Genomic DNA, 18,788 nt, shown 5'->3' on the forward strand with positions numbered 1-18,788 from the left:
GATTTTTCATCATTCGTGTATAAGAATGCCAGAGATTTCTGTGCATTAATTTTGTATCCTGCTGCTTTACCAAATTCATTGATTAGCTCTAATAGTTTTCTGGTAGCATCCTTCGGATTCTCTATGTATAGTATCATGTCATCTGCAGACAGTGACAGCTTTACTTCTTTCCGATTTGGGTTCCTTTTATTTCCTTTTCTTTTATGATTGCTATGGCTAGAACTTCCAAAACTATGTTGAATAAGAGTGGTGAGAGTGGGCAACCTTGTCTTTGTCCTGATCTTAGTGGAAATGGTTTCAGTTTTTCACCATTGAGAACAATGCTGGCTGTGGGTTTGTCATATATGGCCTTTATTATGTTGAGGAAAGTTCCCTCTATGCCTACTTTCTGCAGGGTTTTTATCATAAATGGGTGTTGAATTTTGTCAAAAGCTTTCTCTGCATCTATTGAGATGATCATATGGTTTTTCTCCTTCAGTTTGTTGATATGGTGTATCATGTTGATTGATTTGCGTATATTGAAGAATCCTTGCATTCCTGGAATAAACCCCACTTGATCATGGTGTATGATCCTTTTAATGTGCTGTTGGATTCTGTTTGCTAGTATTTTGTTGAGGATTTTTGCATTTATGCTCATCAGTGATATTGGCCTGTAGTTTTCTTTCTTTGTGACGTCTTTGTTGGATTTTGGTATCAGGTTGATGGTGGCCTCATAGAATAAGTTTGGTAGTGTTTCTCACTCTGCTATCTTTTGGAAGAGTTTGAGAAAGATAGGTGTTAGCTCTTCTCTAAATGTTTGATAGAATTCGCCTGTGAAGCCATCTGGTCCTGGGCTTTTGTCTGTTGGAAGATTTTTAATCACGGCTAATGGTTTATCAATTTTATTTATCTTCTCAAAGAACCAGCTTTTAGTTTTATTGATCTTTGCTATTGTTTCCTTCATTTCTTTTTCATTTATTTCTGATCTGATCTTTATGATTTCTTTCCTTCTGCTAAATTTGGGGTTTTTTTGTTCTTCTTTCTCTAGTTGCTTTAGGTGCAAAGTTAGGTTGTTTATACGAGATGTTTCCTGTTTCTTAAGGTAGGATTGTATTGCTATAAACTTCCCTCTTAGAACTGCTTTTGCTGCATCCCATAGGTTTTGGGTCGTCGTGTCTCCATTGTCATTTGTTTCTAAGTATTTTTTGATTTCCTCTTTGATTTCTTCAGTGATCACTTCGTTATTAAGTAGTGTATTGTTTAGCCTCCATGTGTTTGTATTTTTTATAGATCTTTTCCTGTAATTGATATCTAGTCTCATAGCGTTGTGGTCAGAAAAGATACTTGATATGATTTCAATTTTCTTAAATTTGCCAAGGCTAGATTTGTGACCCAATATATGATCTATCCTGGAGAATGTTCCATGAGCACTTGAGAAAAATGTGTATTCTGTTGTTTTTGGATGGAATGTCCTATAAATATCCATTAAGTCCATCTTGTGTAATGTATCATTTAAAGCTTGTGTTTCTTTATTTATTTTCATTTTGGATGATCTGTCCATTGGTGAAAGTGGGGTGTTAAAGTCCCCTACTATGATTGTGTTACTGTCAATTTCCTCTTTTATGGCTGTTAGTATTTGCCTTATGTATTGAGGTGCTCCTATGTTGGGTGCATAAATATTTACAATTGTTATATCTTCTTCTTGGATCGATCCCTTGATCATTATGTAGTTTCTCTCTTTGTCTGTTGTAATAGATTTTATTTTAAAGTCTATTTTGTCTGCTATGAGAATTGCTACTCCAGCTTTCTTTTGATTTCCATTTGCATGGAATATCTTTTTCCATTCACTCACTTTCAGTCTGTATGTGTCCCTAGGTCTGAAGTGGGTCTCTTGTAGACAGCCTGTATATGTGTCTTGTTTTTGTATCCATTCAGCCAGTCTTTGTCTTTTGGTGGGAGCATTTAACCCATTTACATTTAAGATAATTATAGATATGTAGGTTCCTATTACCATTTACTTAATTGTTTCGAGTTTGTTTTTGTAGGTCTTTTCCTTCTCTTGTGTTTCTTGCCTAGAGAAGTTCCTTTAGCATTTGTTGTAAAGCTGGTTTGGGGGTGCTGAACTCTCTCAGCTTTTGCTTGTCTGTAAAGGTTTTAATTTCTCCATCAAATCTGAATGAGATCCTTGCTGGGTAGAGTAATCTTGGTTTTAGGTTTTTCTCCTTCATCACTTTAAATATGTCCTGCCAATTCCTTCTGGCTTGCAGAGTTTCTGCTGAAAGACCAGCTGTTAACCTCATGGGGATTCCTTTGTGTGTTATTTGTTCTTTTGGTGTGTTTAATGTTGTCCCAGAGGTCTCTGAGACTGTCCTCCGTTCTTTTCATACTTTTTTCTTTATTCTGGTCTGCAGTAGTTATTTCCACTATTTTATCTCCCAGGTCACTTATCTGTTCTTTTGACTCAGTTATTCTGCTATTGATCCCATCTAGAGTATTTTAAATTTCATTTATTGTGTTGCTCATCGTTGCTTGCTTCCTCTTTATTTCTTCTAGGTCCTTGTTATATGTTTTTGCATTTTGTCTATTCTATTTCCAAGATTTTGGATCATCTTTACTATCATTATTCTGTATTCTTTTTCAGGTAGACTGCTATTTCCTCTTCATTTTTTAGGTCTGGTGGGTTTTTACCAAATTTCTCTTATTTTAGAACAAGAAGGCTTTTGATATATTTCTTCCTCAATGAAGGAAGAAGAACTTCTCTCCCTAATGTGTTTTCTGTTCATATTTTGTCCTTCCTATACTGTGTACCATCTACAACCCAGTATATTCTTTGGTAATTTAATTCTAACTACAGGCCAAAGTTGTTAAAAGTTTTTTTTATATAGGTACATTTCTTGTAGAATGCAATGTACAAGTAAACAACTAACCTAATTTTAAGAAGTTGTAGGAAAATTACAATTAAATTCCGTTAATTGTATAAGAAAATTTGAGGCATTAACCTTTACAGAATTTTTTAAAAATATAGTGGCCTTGGGCTTCCCTGGTGGCGCAGTGGTTGAGAGTCCACCTGCCGATGCAGGGGACACTGGTTCATGCCCCGGCGCGGGAAGATCCCACATGCTGCGGAGCAGCTGGGCCCGTGAGCCATGGCCGCTGAGCCTATGCGTCCGGAGCCTGTGCTCCGCAACGGGAGAGGCCACAACAGTGAGAGGCCCGCGTACCGCAAAAAAACAAATAAACAAAAAAAACCAGAAAGAAAAAATATAGTGGTCTTTTATTCTTTTTAATCTTGTAGTTCATCTAGCTCAGGCAATGGAATAAAGTTTCTAAAAATTACTGTGAATTAAATCTAATTAATATTGTCCTCAATAGGGGCAGTCGTATCAAATACCCTAATTTTAGGGTATCTTGTTGATTATTACTTTAAAAAATAGATTTGAAAGGTAAATATCTTGATATGCAAGTTCGGGAAACTGATACAACATTTGGCCTATATTATCATTCATTGGGACTACTTCATGAACCCCACTTTTTTTTTTAACATTGTATTGAAGTATAATTGCTTTACAATGTTGTGTTAGTTTCTGCTGTGTAACAAAGTAAATTAGCTATATACATACGTATATCCCCATATCCCCTCCCCCTTGCGTCTCCCTCCCACCCACCTATCCCACCCCTCTAGGTGGTCGCAAAGCACCAAGCTGATCTCCCTGTGCTATGCAGCTGCTTCCCACTAGCTATATATTTTATATTTGGTAGTATATATATGTCAGTGTTACTCTCTCACTTCGTCCCAGCTTACCCTTCCCCCTCCCCGGGTCCTCAAGTCACTTCTCTGCATCTGTGTCTTTATTCCTGTCCTGCCCCTAGGATCGTCAGAAACATTTTTTTTTAGATTCCATATATATGTATTAGCATATGGTATTTGTTTTTCTCTTTCTGACTTCCCTGTGTATGACAGACTCTAGGTCCATCCACCTCACTACAAATAACTGAATTTCATTTCTTTTTATGGCTGAGTAATATTCCATTGTATATATGTGCCACATTTTCTTTAGCCATTCATCTGTCAGTGGACATCTAGGTATCTCCAGGTTCATCCATGTTGCTGCAAATGGCATTATTTCATTCCTTTTTTATGGCTGAGTAATATTCCATTGTATATATGTGCCACATTTTCTTTAGCCATTCATCTGTCAATGGACACTTAGGTTGCTTCCATGTCCTGGCTATTGTAAATAGTGCTGCAGTGAACATTGTGGTACATGACTGTTGTTGAATTATGGTTTTCTCAGGGTATATGCCTGGTAGTGGGATTCTGGGTCATATGGTAGTTCTATTTTTAGTATTTTAAGGAACCTCCATACTGTTCTCCATAGTGGCTGTATCAATTTACATTCCCACCAACAGTGCAAAAGTGTTCCTTTTTCTCCACACCCTCTCCAGCATTTATTCTTCATACATTTTTTGGTGATGGACATTCTGACTGGTGTGAGGTGATACCTCGTTGTAGTTTTGATTTGCATTTCTCTAATGATTAGTAATGTTGAGCATCTTTTCATGTGTTTTTTGGCAATCTGCATATCTTCTTTGGAGAAATGTCTATTTAGGTCTTCTTCCCATTTTTGGATTGGGTTGTTTGGTTTTTTTTTGATATTGGGCCTCCCTCTGCTGTGGCCTCTCCCGTTGCGGAGGACAGGCTCCGGACGCGCAGGCTCAGCGGCCATGGCTCACGGGCCCAGCCACTCCGCGGCACGTGGGATCCTCCCAGACCGGGGCGCGAACCCGGTTCCCCTGCATCGGCAGGCGGACGCGCAACCACTGCGCCACCAGGGAAGCCCTCTTCTTTTTTATGGTTTCCTTTGCTGTGCAAAAGCTTTTAAGTTTCATTAGGTCCCATTTATTTTTGTACCCCACTTTTTAAATGTTTTGTGTAATTTTAGTTATCTATCTAGTAGGAACAATAAATTTTAAGTACATGAAATAAGAGTTGTGCATAGAGGTTTAGAACTTGGTCTCTGTAATCAAATACCATGGGCTTGAATCCTGGCTCCCCTCCTTATTAGTTTTATCACCTTGAGCAGTTTGTTAAATCTCTCAAAACTTGATTTATTTATCTTTTAAATGGGAATGATGACAATGGTGCTTGCCTCACATGGTTGCTCTGAAATGTGTGACATGTAAGAAGTGTTCAGTAAATATTACTACATGTTTTAGTAACAACTCAACAATAAAATACTTTAGAATATATTTAACCAAAGAGGTGAAAGATACGTATGCTGAAAACTATGAGACATTGATAAAAGAAATGGAGGAAGACACAAATAAATTGAAAGATATTCCATATTCATAGATTTGAAGAATTAATATTAAAATGTCCACACTACCCAAAGCAGTGTACAGATTCAATACACTCCCTAACAAAATTCCAATGACATCTTTCACAGAAATAGAAAAAACAATCCTAAAATTTGTATGAAACCACAAAAGACCCCAAATAGCCAAAGAAATCCTAAGAAAGAAGAACTAAGCTGGAGGCATCACAGGTTCTGATTTTAAACTATATTACAAAGCTACAATAATCAAAACAGTATGGTGCTGGTATAAAAACAGATACATAGACCAGTGGAATAGAATACAGAGCCCAGAAATAAACCCATGTGTAAACAGTCCAACAATATTTTAGAAGGGAGCCAGTACTCAATGGAGAAAAAAAGTCAGTCTTTTTGATAAATGGTGCCGGGAAAATTGGGTATTCACATGCAAAAGAATGAAATTGGACTCCTGTCTTATACCACTCATAATAATTAACTCGAATTGGATTAAAGATTTAAATGTTAAGACCTGAATCTATAAAATTCATAGAAGAAAACATAGGGAAATATCTCCTTGACATTGGTCTTGGCAATTATTTTTTTTAATTAATTAATTAATATTTGGCTGCATTGGGTTTTCGTTGCTGTGCACGGGCTTTCATGGCTCGCAGGTTCTGGAGCACAGGCTCGGTAGTTCTGTTGCACGCACTTAGTTGCTCCGTGGCATGTGGGATCTTCCCGGACCAGGGCTTGAACCTGTTTCCCCTGCATTGGCAGGCAGATTCTTAACCACTGTGCCACCAGGGAAGTCCTTGGTAATGATTTTTTGGATATGACATCAAAAGCACAGCAACAAAAACAAAAAATAACAAGTGAGATTACATCAAACTAAAAAGCTTCTGAACAGCAAAAGAAACAACAGAATGAAGAAGCAGCCTATTGAATGGGACAGAATATTTGCAAACCATATATTTGATAAGGGACTCATTTAAAATACATGAAATCTCATACAACTCAGTAGCAAAAAACCAAACAATCCAATTAAAAAGTGGGCAGAGGACCTAATAAACAGACTTTTTTCCAAAGAAGACATACAGATGGCCAACAGACCCATGAAAAGATGTTCTATATCACTAATCATCAGGGAAATGCAAATCAAAACCACAATTAGATATCAGTGCATACCTGTCAGAAAGACTGTTATCAAAAAGGCAAGCGGTAACAAGTGTTGTGATGATGTGAAGAAAAGGGAACCCCAGTGCACTGTTTGTGGCAATCCCACTTCCAGGTATACAGTTGGCCCTCTGCACCTGCACATTCCACATCTGCCGATACAGAGGACCAACTGTACTACACTATTTTATATAAGGGTTTTGAGCATACATAGATTTTGGTAAACATAGGGGAGGTGGGTCCTGGAACTGATCCCCCACAGATATTGAGGGATGATCGTGTACCTGAAGGAAATGAAATTACTCTTGAAGAGATACCTGAACTCCTATGTTTATTGCGGCATTATTCACAATAGCTAAGATGTGGAAACAACCTTACTGTCTGTTTACAGATGAATGAATAAAGAAAATGTGTATGTACATAGAACAGAATATTATTCAGCCATAAAAAAGAAGGAAATCTGTCATTTGTGACAACATGGAGGGCATTATGCTAACTGAAATCAGACAGAGAAAGACAAATACTGTATGATCTCACTTATATGTGGAGTTAAAAAAAAAAAGAAGCTACACTTACAGAAACAGAGAGTAGAATGGTGTTTACCGGAGGCTCAGGTTTAGGGGAAATGAGGAAATGCTGGTTAAAAGGTACAAAGTTCCAGTTATAAGATGAATAGTTCTGGGGATCTGATGTACAGCGTAGTGACTGTAGTTAGCAATACTGTGTATACTTGAAAGTTGATAAGAGAATAGATCTTAAATGTTCTCACCATACATACAAAAAGTAATTATGTGAAGTGATGAATGTGTTAACCTTATTGCTGTGGTAATCATTTTGCAATAAATACACATATCAAATCATAATGTTGTACACCGTAAACTTATACAATGTTGTATGTCAAATATATCGTAATAAACCTGGAGGAAAATCATAACTCAGAATTTCCCTCTGTACCTTAATCATTGACCCCATCTTCAATATTCTCATATGCACAATGTGTCTTTTTTTTGCAGTAATATTCTATTGTAGTGATACACACATATAAATATTTTAAAATAGGTGGCTTTTCTCCTATTCACATTCCTCAAAGTCCTGATATGGATATATTTAGTTTTATGACCCTGGTTACATACAGCTATATGTAGAAGAATTTTACCAATTTCCAGTACTACCAGAAATATAAGGCAAACTGTATTCACTATAACTTTGTGGCATTGTTTTCTTATATTTTTTTCTTTTCTTGAATTGGGGCACAAAGTAGCAACTTCTACAAGTTTTGCTTTTATGTGTATTTACTTAATTCTTATCTTTACTAATCTTGGGAATTTATAGCAGGATATCAAATACAAATACTTTATCCTGTTTTCAGTAATAGGAAGTTTTTTACTTTTTTCTAAATTTTCAAGTAATTCAGTAAGTATTATCCATACCATTGTTCTAAAAATCTTCCCTTTTTCCTTTTCTAGTTTTTTTATTTGACCTAAAGTTTAATCACTTATTTGCATGATGGGCTAATAGTATGGAACCCTGAAAAGACCCACAATAATATGTTGAGGAATTTATAAGGAAATTACATACTTTTTTCATATTTTGATTTTTTTTAAATTATAGAACAAACTATGAGATTTATTTGGAAAGTAAGTTATAATTTGTAAACTTTAGGGTAGGGTTGTAGCATAGAATATGGGAGAATTAGGAGAAATTTTCTTATATTCTCCTATGTATAATGATGTATCCAGAAAAAATATAAATTTATGAGCAATTTTCACTATTACAGTCTATGAAACCTGATGTGCCTTGTGATTATTATTGCTATAAAAAAGATACTAATAGTTACCTTGTATTTTATCTTGGCAGATGGTCTATTGTTCTCTGACAGATTTTCAGAAAGCCGTCTATCAAACAGTATTAGAAACAGAAGATGTGTCTTTGATACTTCAATCTTCTGAGCCTTGTACCTGCAGCAGTGGCCGAAAAAGGAGAAATTGTTGTTATAAGGTAAGCATTTCCGTATGATATCTTTACTATCTTGCTTTTGATTACACAGTACTCTATTCTAATAGTATCAGAGTAAGTAGCAGATAAAATAACTTTTCCTCACATGGTTCTTTATCTTTAGAAGCTGTAAGTTAAGAAAAGGGAATAATTTTCCAAAATATTTTACAATATCAAATAGTAATCATAGCAAAATACAATATTCAAGTATCTTTTCAAAAAACTAGTTTTTAAAAGTAGCTCCAATTTTATATCTTCCCTTTCAACTATTATTGGGAAGTATCCTGCTTTAATCTTGAAATTTCATTTCATTTCCAATAAATTTCTCATTATCAATGGATAATACTTCCTCTTTGATAGCAGGCTTAAAATATTATTCTGATGTGAGATTGAATGTTAATTTAAAAGAAACTGTGTATCAGTACAGTATTTTTTTATTTAGAAACAAATATTCATTTATGCTTTTTTAAAAAATCTATGTATTTCCTGCCCTTTTTTCACCTTGCTACTTTATTATCAACTCATATCCACATACATAGAGGGACCATAAGTAAATATTTATCTAGATTGATATTTATTCCATATCTCATTTATTTTGCTGGCTTTAACCACTTCACATTTTTGTAATAGCACAGTTTCCTAGAAAACTGGAATGGGTGAGCAGAGAGAGTAAAGGCTTCTATATAACACCACCACCACACTGTAGAGTTTTATGACCAGGAAGCTCTTATGGCAGCATTTCTATCACTGTGTATAATTCCTGGAATGAGGACTTTCTCCCCTCTTTTATTAAAAACATCATTGTGTATGGTTCACCAAAACTACAATTCCACATTAGTGATTCATGGATATTTTGTATATCAGTTGACCATTATTTTCTCAGAGCGTATTGTGCCAATAGTAACCGGATAATAAGTATTATTGTAAGTGGCATATTTTGTGATGTAAGTAGTTACATAGCCATGTTAGTCCCTTGCTTATTTTTATTTTCTGTACTTTTCTGGTTACAGACCAATTCACATGGCGAAACAGTGAAAACCTTGTATTTCAGTTACCTTGCAGTCCTTCAGAAGGTAGCTAACCATGTTGCATTACTTCAGGCTGCTAGCACCTCCAAACAACAGGTTTGGGTTGGCTTTTTAAATTTCTTTGTGATGCTATTTGGTATAAGTATTCTATGTTTGGTATAAAATTTCTTAGCCAAATACCCTTAAGTTATTTTTGTATGAAATTTAAGAGGTAACTGACTTGCTTGTTTTTTAATTTAGGTGTCAAACAAGTATATGCACTTAAATTTTTAATCAAAGTAAGAAAAGTTAACCTTAAATTAAAATAACTTTTTTGTGCCTCTGATAATGTTCAAATATTTATTTTCCTAACATCTTTTGATATAATTACTAATTAAAGATATTTGATGAGTCAGTCCTAATTCCACTAATAATGTATCTAATTACATTTATCTTATCTACTGGATTAAAATGAGGATTCATAATAATCTGTATGTTAAATATTAGGAGTGCTTCCCAAAATGGCAAAAATCAGTAATTTCAAAATTTAGGCATACATGCAGTCGTTTACTTTAGTCATTTCAATTGTGTCTTATTCTAAAGCACAATGTAAATAAAAAAGATCTTTTTTAAAACTTTTTTATAGAATGATTTTATATTTTCTTTTTGTGTGATAGGCTTGAGGCTGTTCAAGTGTAATTTTAAAAGACTGCTCTTTGGGAAGTATTCAATTCCTTATTTCGGAAATCTTAAAGTAACAGCAAAATTAATAGACATAACACTATCTCAGAACTCATCAAAGCCATATATGATTAACATATCACTTTAAGGTTTTCTGAATTAGAGAAGGTAAAATCTTCAACCTAGGAAGGAATATATATTCCTTCTAAATAGATTTTTTTCATAAATGATTTCAATTTATACAGGTTTAAATTGTGTTGAGATTTCTTTTCTCCTACCTTTTCCCCTTAAGGAAACACTTATCAAGAAGATATGTGATCAGGTATTTTCCAGATTCCCAGATTTTGTGCAGAAAAGCAAAGATGCAGCCTTTGAAACACTTTCTGACCCAAAATACAGTGGAAAAATGAAGGCAAGTATTCTTCTTTCATTTTGCATACACACAAGGATGATATACAATATATTTATCAAGTGGTATGACAGGGACACCAATTAATCAGAACAGATAGATGCCCAATCATTCAGAAGAGATAGTGACCAAAGACAACTGGTATAATTGTATCAGCTCACTACGAACCCTCTGTATGGTAGATTTCTCAGTTAGTAGTAGTTACAGCAAGTGTACTTCAAACTTTTCCTTATTGATGTATTGGATTCATGCCCTGTTAAAAATGTATGCTGTCACCACATATATAATATTTTGTCTTCAAATGTTTAAGGAAGTAATCTACCAGAAATAAAAATGTTAATGCCAAATAAGAGGATGAGGATAGCCAGTAGTTCCAAATTTGAGAAAGGAACTACTTGAAGAGTTCAAGGTGGACAGGGCCTCTATGTCTAGACCGAATTTTCTGGCTCTTGTTTTTACTTGCCGACCTAGATTGTAAGGTTGCTAAATCTCATTTGTGGCAACTGGACATTTGCTGTATACCAGAAAATTGACCTGTTGGTGCTGCTCTTGGTGGTGTATTACTGAGGGAAGGGTGTGAAAAGTAAGGCTAGGTTCTCCAAACATGTCCAGGCCTTTGGGAATTTCCTGGGACAGCAGTGTGAAATACTGACAGCTTCAAGCCACCTTGCAATAGAATTTGTTTGTTTAACCCTTTAATAACTATCAAGAAACTTTATTTATGGATTCAGATTTTTACAGAACAATTCCAAATTACTATGTTTTAATTAAGAAAAAATAAATTATTTCTTTTGGTAAAAAATAAAAAGGAAGTAATTTAAAATTGGGTTTTTTTTCCCCCCTTAAAATCCTGCAAATATTCTTAAAACATAAGGTACATAAGCACACAATAGTTTAGTTTGCTTGGATGTCTAAATTCAATGAAATAAAATAAAAACTAGGAAGATTACCTTAAAAACTTGTGTATTTTTTTTACTGAGATGTAATTGACATCTGACATTGTATTAGTTTTAAGTGTATGATATAATGATTCTATATATATATATATAGAGAGAGAGAGAGAAATGACTGCCCCATTAAGTTTAGTTAATGTTCATCACAATACATATTTACAATTTTTTTTCTTGGACTGAGAACTTTTAATGTTAGCCACTTTCAGGTATCAATGTGGTATTGTTAACTATAGTTACCATACTGTACGTTACATCCCCAAGAACTTATTTGTCTTATAACTGGAAATTTGTACCTTTTGACCACCTTCACCCATTTTACCCACTCCCCACCCCCTGCTTCTGACTACCACTAATCTGTTCTCTGTACCTATGAGGGTTTTTTTTTTGGATTCCACTAAGTAAGATCATACTGTAATTGTCTTTCTCTCTCTGTCTTATTTCACTTAGCACAGTGCCCTCAAGGTCTAATCATGTTGCCACAATGGCAGGATTTCCTTCTTTTTCATGGCTGAATAATATTGCTTGTGTATTTTATATATATATATATATGTATGTATAATATATACACACACACACATATATATATGTATCACCTTTTCTTTATCCCTTCATCTGTCAATGGACATTTATATTGTTACCATAGTCTGTCTATTGTAAGTAATACTACAGTGAATCTGGGGGGTGCAGATACCTTTTCAAGGTTAGTTTCATTCTTTTGCATGTGGCTGTACAGTTTTCCTAGCACTATTTATTGAAGAGAGCCTTTCCCCATTGTATAGTCTTAGCTCCTTTGTTGTAAATTAAATGACCATATATGCACGGTTTATTTCTGGGCTCTCTATTTTGTTCCATTGATCTATGTGTCTGTTTTATGCCAATATCATACTGTTTTGATTATTTTGGCTTTGTGATATAGTTTGAAATCAGGAAGTGCGGTGCTTCCACCTTTGTTCATCTTTCTCAGGATTGCTTTGGCTTTTTGGAGTTTTGTGTGGTTTCATACAAATTTTAGGATTTTTTTTTCTACTTCTGTGAAAATCGTCATTGGAATTTTGATAAGGATTGCACTGAATCTATAGATTGCTTTGGGTAGTATGAACATTTTAACAATATTAATTCTTCCAATCCATGATCATGGAATAGCTTTCCATTAATTTGTCTTCAGTTCCTTTCATCAGTGTCTTACAGTTTTCAGTGTACAGATCTTTCACCTCCTTGGTTAAATTCATTACTAGTTATTTTACTGTTTTTGATGTAAATGTAAATGGGATTGTTTTCTTAATTCCACTTTCTGATAGTTCTTTATTAATCTACAAAAATGCAACTGAGTTTTGTATATTGATTTTGTATCTTGCAACTTTACTGAATTTATGTATTCTAACTTTTTTTGGTGGAGTCTTTAAGGTTTTCTGTATATAATCTCATATCATCTGCAAATAGTGACAGTTTTACTTTTCCTTTCTGATTTGGATGCCTTTTTTTTTCTTGCATAATTACTCTGGCTAGGACTTCCAGTACAATAAAAGTAACAAGAGTGAACATCCTTGTCTTGTTCCTAATCTTTGAGGAAAAGCTTTCAGTTTTTCATCATTAAGTATGATATTTATTAGCTGTGGGCTTATCATATATAACCTTTATTATGTTGAGGTATGTTCCATCTATACTCACTTCATAAAAATTGTGTATTTTTAAAATAAATAAGTTTGTATTAGAGAGAAAGTCCTATGATTTATTATCACAACAAATAATTCAAATCTAACAATATTTCCTAACAATAATATTTTTGTCATCCATATTGACTTTTATTTAATTATTTTTAAATTGAGAAATGTAAAAAGCCCTGCTAGTTTAGAACTAAGCACTTACAATCCTATAATTTAAGCCAATAGAATATTTCCACAAATCATGGCCTTCTTTGAAAACTTCATTATTCATGGCTATTTATTTAAATTTTATTCATTGTGATTCTTCACTAAAAATTTACCACTCTTGAAATTAAATGGAATTTTATTACTCTGCACTTTATATTCTTATATATCCATTAACTATATGATTTAAAACATACTGTTAGAGTTACTTATTTAGGAATAATAGTGTTTGATTAAGATAATTACATTTATTTTTATTATGATTTTTAGAAGGGAATTATTGCCAGAGGCTGGGTGTGTGTCTTTATATGTGAAGGTAGCCTGTACTTTACTTGTTTTGTGGGAGAACACCAATAAAACAGAGACTGATGGTAGTAAGCTAGGGATATGTTTTCAAGACTGTGTTCAGCAACAGCATCTCATGATCTAGTAATACAAAACTTACAGGCTAATAATGGAATTATTGCCTGTGGGGTTAAGAACTCCAGATTGCATGTACTTCTTGAATTCAGGTGATAAAAGATCCTAGATCTGCTTCTTTTATTATAGGTTAGCCAGCAACTGCAGTTTATTTGTGGACATAATACCTACTGTACCTATCATAGCCTCAAAGCTATACTCATGAACTCCAGCTCTTTCTCTTAAGTGCCAAGGTCTTTTTTGACCTCAACTATTATTCAAGGGGATGGGCACAAAGTTGCACTCATTCCCCTGATGAGAATCCTCATTTTCCCTTTAATTCCCTTGGGAAATGCCACAGAGTCTTATTGTGGAGGGTGGAAAAAAGACTAGGAAACCCAATTTAGTGCTGTTAGAATCATACAAGGGTCATGTTCATCTCTAGGCCTGACTAATTTGAGTAAAATTAGATCTAAGATTCATTAGCTGTGAACATCCTCAAATTTAGGATTCCTTTACAGGTGGATTGTCTTGTTCTGTGGAGGACAACTGAGTGACAAAACATTGGGTCTGTATTATTAAGACTCCAACTATAGTGAACACACTGTTATTTCTGAAATTTTTAGTAAGGGATCTTAGCTTATAGTTATTCATTTAACTAGTAAGGTTTTTTTTGGTTTTTTTAAATTTTTAACTAGCCTAATAAAGACCTTCAGTCCAAAAACATTCACTTTCCTTATTACTTTTTTTTTTGTTTTTACTATAAAATGTTGAAGAATACCTGAAATTGTAATAGGTATGATACCCTCAAACAATCAGAGTGGATTTCTATGCATCATATCCTTGTCTTAAAATGTTAATGTCTGTAAGAGAATAAGACAAGCCACAGACTGGTAGGAATTTATTTGCAATACAATAAGGAACTGGTATCTAAAATATACAAGGAACTCTTAAAACTCAACAGTAAGAACATAAACAATCCAATTTAAAATACACAAAAGATCTGAACAGATATTTCACCAGAGAAGATATACAGATGGCAAATAAGCATATGAAAAAATTCTCAACATCATATGTCATTAGAGAATTGTGAACTAAAACGAGATATCACTAGACACCTATGGCTAAACTCAAAACACTGACAACACGCAATAGGAACTCTTATTGCTGGTGAGAATGCAGAGTGGTACAGCCACTTTGGAAGACAGTTTGGCAGTTTCTTACAAAGCCAAACATGTTCTTACCACACGATCCACTAATCGTGCTCCTTGGTATTTACCCAAATTAGTTTAAAACATGTCTGCATAAGAGCCTATACACAGATGGTTATGGCAACTTCATTTGTAATTGCCCAAACTTGGAAGCAACCAAGATGTCCTTCAATAGGTGAATGGATAAACAAACTGTGGTACCTCCAGACAATGGAAAATTATTCAACAATAGAAAGAAACAGGATATCAAGCCACAAAAAGACACAGAGGGACGTTGAATGCATATTACTAAGTGAAAGAGCCAGTCATACATACTGTATGATTCCAACTATATGACATTCTGGAAAAGGCAAAACTATAGAGAAACAAAAAAAATCATTGGTTGCAAGGGGTTTGCAGGGAGGGAAGAATAGATGGAGAATAGGGAAGTTTTAGGACAGTGAAACTATTCTGTATAATAATGTAATCATGGATGCATGTTATTATATATTTGTCAGGACCCACAGAACTGTACAACACAAGTGAACCCTAATGTAAACTATGAACTTTAATTAATAATAATTTATCAGTATTTATTCATCAGCCAAATATATCACCCTAATGCAATATGTTAATAATAAGGGAAACTGTTCAGGGAAGAGGCCAAAGTCGGGGGAGGGAGGGAGGGAGTCTTTGGGAGTTCTCTGTATACTCAGTTCTTCTGTAAATCTAAAATTGCTCTAAAATATAAAATATATTAATTTTAAAAAGTTAATGAATTATGTGAAATTCAAATGCACATGCTTTATTCAGTTATTTTATTAAAAAATAAAGCTAATACAAATAAAATTTACTTTATATGTTGTCCAAGTATCAAAATAATGTTTACCTGATCTGTGACATTTTTATTTACCATTTGCTTGGTTGTCCGAGTAGCTTTTTTTTTTTTTTTTTTTTTTTAAATCCACAGCTTTTTATTTTTTGAGATTGTTGCATAGAGGTCAGAGTTAGCACAATGTCTTTTCTTGCTCAACTATTAAGAGTTTTATATTGAGTATAAATTTTTTTATTTAAAAGTTTAAATGTTTATCATTTAATAAATAAAATTAGTTGTTTATTGTATAGTTCAGAAAAACCTTATACTTAGTACAGAAAATTCCTTTTCTTTCCTTTGTGGTTTGCTTTTCCACAGTGTTCTGGAGCTGTCATTGCCAGAGTGGAAATGCCTTTTTAAAAATAACAGTACTACTGTCATACACAGGTTTTGGATTATTTGTTTCCTCCCTAAAAGCACTGCATATGGGGGCACATTATTGGCATTTTGAGGTCAAAATCAAGTCTGGAATTCAGGGCTTACTGTAAATAGAGAAACGGGAGAAAATGAGAAGAGGTGTATATCTGACTGATTATTCTGAGAAAATAAATATCAGAACTTTTAGAACCTAGGTGAAATTAAACACATTTTATTATAGCTATCTAGAGAAAACTTAAATACTTCCTAAAAGGAATGCTGCTCTGTAATTTAGTTTCTGAACATATTGTAGGTATAAATAAAGTATATTTTGGAAATTAAATTAATCCATTTAAATGCATCCCATAATCTAAAATGCTTCCTTTTTATTAAAACCAGATGAGATGAAATAAAAGTCTTTGAGAACTTTACCTCATTATTAACAATATGATGATGAATTTCATGTAATATCTAATACTTTATTTCTCTAACTTGGAAAAAAATGAAGGGAATTGTAAACGATAACTGAGGTTATATTGTATAAAAGTAATTTTTAAGAAATTCTCAAGTGATGTTTATATGTATATAGTATACTTTTTGTTGAAACTGGTTCACTGATGTTCTTTGGTTGCCTTCCAGGTCCTTCAGCAGCTTTTAAACCATTGTAGACAAAACAAAGATAAAGTTCTTCTTTTCTCCTTTTCCACCAAGGTGAGTTTTGTCTGAAGCATATTCTTGATTGGCTCAACCCTAATTCCTGAGGCATAAAGTCTAAGAGATAAAACAGCATCCAGCCACATTTACTATCTTATGTATCTTCTGTAGGAAATGGTAATGAGGTAAGAACTTTTAAAACAGATACTAAAATTTCAATTATATCAGAGTTGCTTACTGTCAAATAGCAAACTCAAAGATAGATTTCTAATTCTCTGTTGATGTTTTTGTTAATAATTAAAGTGTTCTTTAAGACATTTAAGAAATTTTAGAATGTGGAAAATAGCAAAAATAATGTAATATATTTACATAAATGAGTTAGCCAATACTTTTCTTTTTATTCCGTTTTAGTTTAAAAAACTAAAAATTGATTTTTTTCCCCTGAAAGATTGATTTTTCTTTTTTTAAAACAAAGGTTGCTGAACACTAAAGTCAATTTCAGTATAATGGGAAGATATATATGAGTCAGAAATTAGAAAAATATTTGTTGCTCTTATAAGAAATTGTGACCAGCAATATTAATACTTAGTAAAGCTCATCTCTATAATGGTATGAATCTTATTAAACCATGAATTTGTCTTTGCACGTCTCTGTATCTTTCCTCTAGTTGCTCGATGTGCTGCAGCAATACTGTATGGCATCTGGGCTTGATTACCGACGACTTGATGGAAATACAAAATCAGAGGAAAGAATCAAGATTGTGAAAGAGTTCAACAGTACACAAGATGTTAACATTTGCCTTGTCTCCACAATGTAAGAAAATAAAATTTGATAACTTGATTTTTATCTAATTGCTTTAAAGATTTAAGGTAATCTTTAAACTATTACTGGATTTTCAGTGGTTATGCTTGTATTGCTTTGTTTCATTTAGCTTTAAGAAGAAGCAACAAAAATGCTGTTAATTTTTACTGAAATAACAATATCTTGAGTTCTATCTAAACTTTTCTCTCAGTTCCCTTATCACTGAATTCTCTTTATATGTCTGGCTTTATTTTTTTTAAATCCAAAAAATGAATGTTTCCTCAGAAATCTTCTGTACTGTTTTGACTCATGTCTTGTGGTTAGAGCAGTCAGACTTAATTGGATAATCAAGTTATTAATCAAACAGCTGAGAATGATAGGTAGCAGTGGTTTTCAAACTGTGATCAAGGAGCCCTTGAGAGCCCACAGTGCTTAGTGGGCCAGGAGTATCCCTCCTTTGTCTCTACCTGGTCTCAAGCAGAGCAGCTCAACATTTATAGGTTTTATAAAAGTTAAATCAGTTCTAACACCTAGTTATGAATCTCTCAATAAACTTTTTAAGAAATACACTCACTTTAGAGAAAGATTTGATATATACACCTAAGATTAATCCCTTTTGGGGGGTAACAAATCTGTAACTTTCAACATCTAATATAGTAAGTATTTTATAGATGTGCTTCCACTATCTTTCAAAAAGATAGTGGAAGCACATCTATAAAATACTTATTACATTAGATGTAATATTATATCTAATATTAGATGTAATAAATTCTTTTTGTAATTCAAAAAGAATTTCAAAGGACTTTATTTATTTTAAATTGAAGTATAGTTGACTTACAGTGTCATTTGTGTTAGTTTCAGGTGTACAGCACAGTGATTCAGTTATATATATACGTGTGTGTGTGTGTGTGTGTGTGTGTATATATATATATATATATATATATATATTCTTTTTCAGATTCTTTTCCCTTATAGATTATTACAAAATATGGAGTATTGTTCCCTGTGCTATACAGTAGATCCCTGTTGGTTATGTGTCTTATCTCTAGTAGTGTATATATGTTAATCCCATCGTCTTAATATATCCCTCCCCTCCCTTTGTCTGTGAGTCTCTCTCTGTTTTGGAAAGTTCA

The 18,788-nt window shown here is 33.5% G+C and overlaps 1 protein-coding gene across 5 annotated transcripts in view; it reads left to right on the forward strand.

Annotated features, from left to right (window-relative positions):
- ERCC6L2 (ERCC excision repair 6 like 2) overlaps nucleotides 1-18,788 on the forward strand; it is a 149,618-nt gene that overhangs the window by 60,614 nt on the left and 70,216 nt on the right. For 4 of the 5 annotated variants that reach the window (XM_028494122.2, XM_028494120.2, XM_024132882.3 and 1 more), the window contains exons 7-11: nucleotides 8,325-8,465; nucleotides 9,473-9,586; nucleotides 10,443-10,562; nucleotides 16,840-16,911; nucleotides 17,522-17,667. In XM_028494122.2, coding sequence (XP_028349923.1) covers nucleotides 8,325-8,465; nucleotides 9,473-9,586; nucleotides 10,443-10,562; nucleotides 16,840-16,911; nucleotides 17,522-17,667 — 593 coding nt within the window. The remainder of the gene's footprint in view (nucleotides 1-8,324; nucleotides 8,466-9,472; nucleotides 9,587-10,442; nucleotides 10,563-16,839; nucleotides 16,912-17,521; nucleotides 17,668-18,788) is intronic. The other variant, XM_024132883.3, reaches the window with a different exon arrangement.

The sequence above is a fragment of the Physeter macrocephalus genome, chromosome 9, assembly GCF_002837175.3.
Source record: "Physeter macrocephalus isolate SW-GA chromosome 9, ASM283717v5, whole genome shotgun sequence".
Classification (NCBI taxonomy): Eukaryota; Metazoa; Chordata; class Mammalia; order Artiodactyla; family Physeteridae; genus Physeter; species Physeter macrocephalus.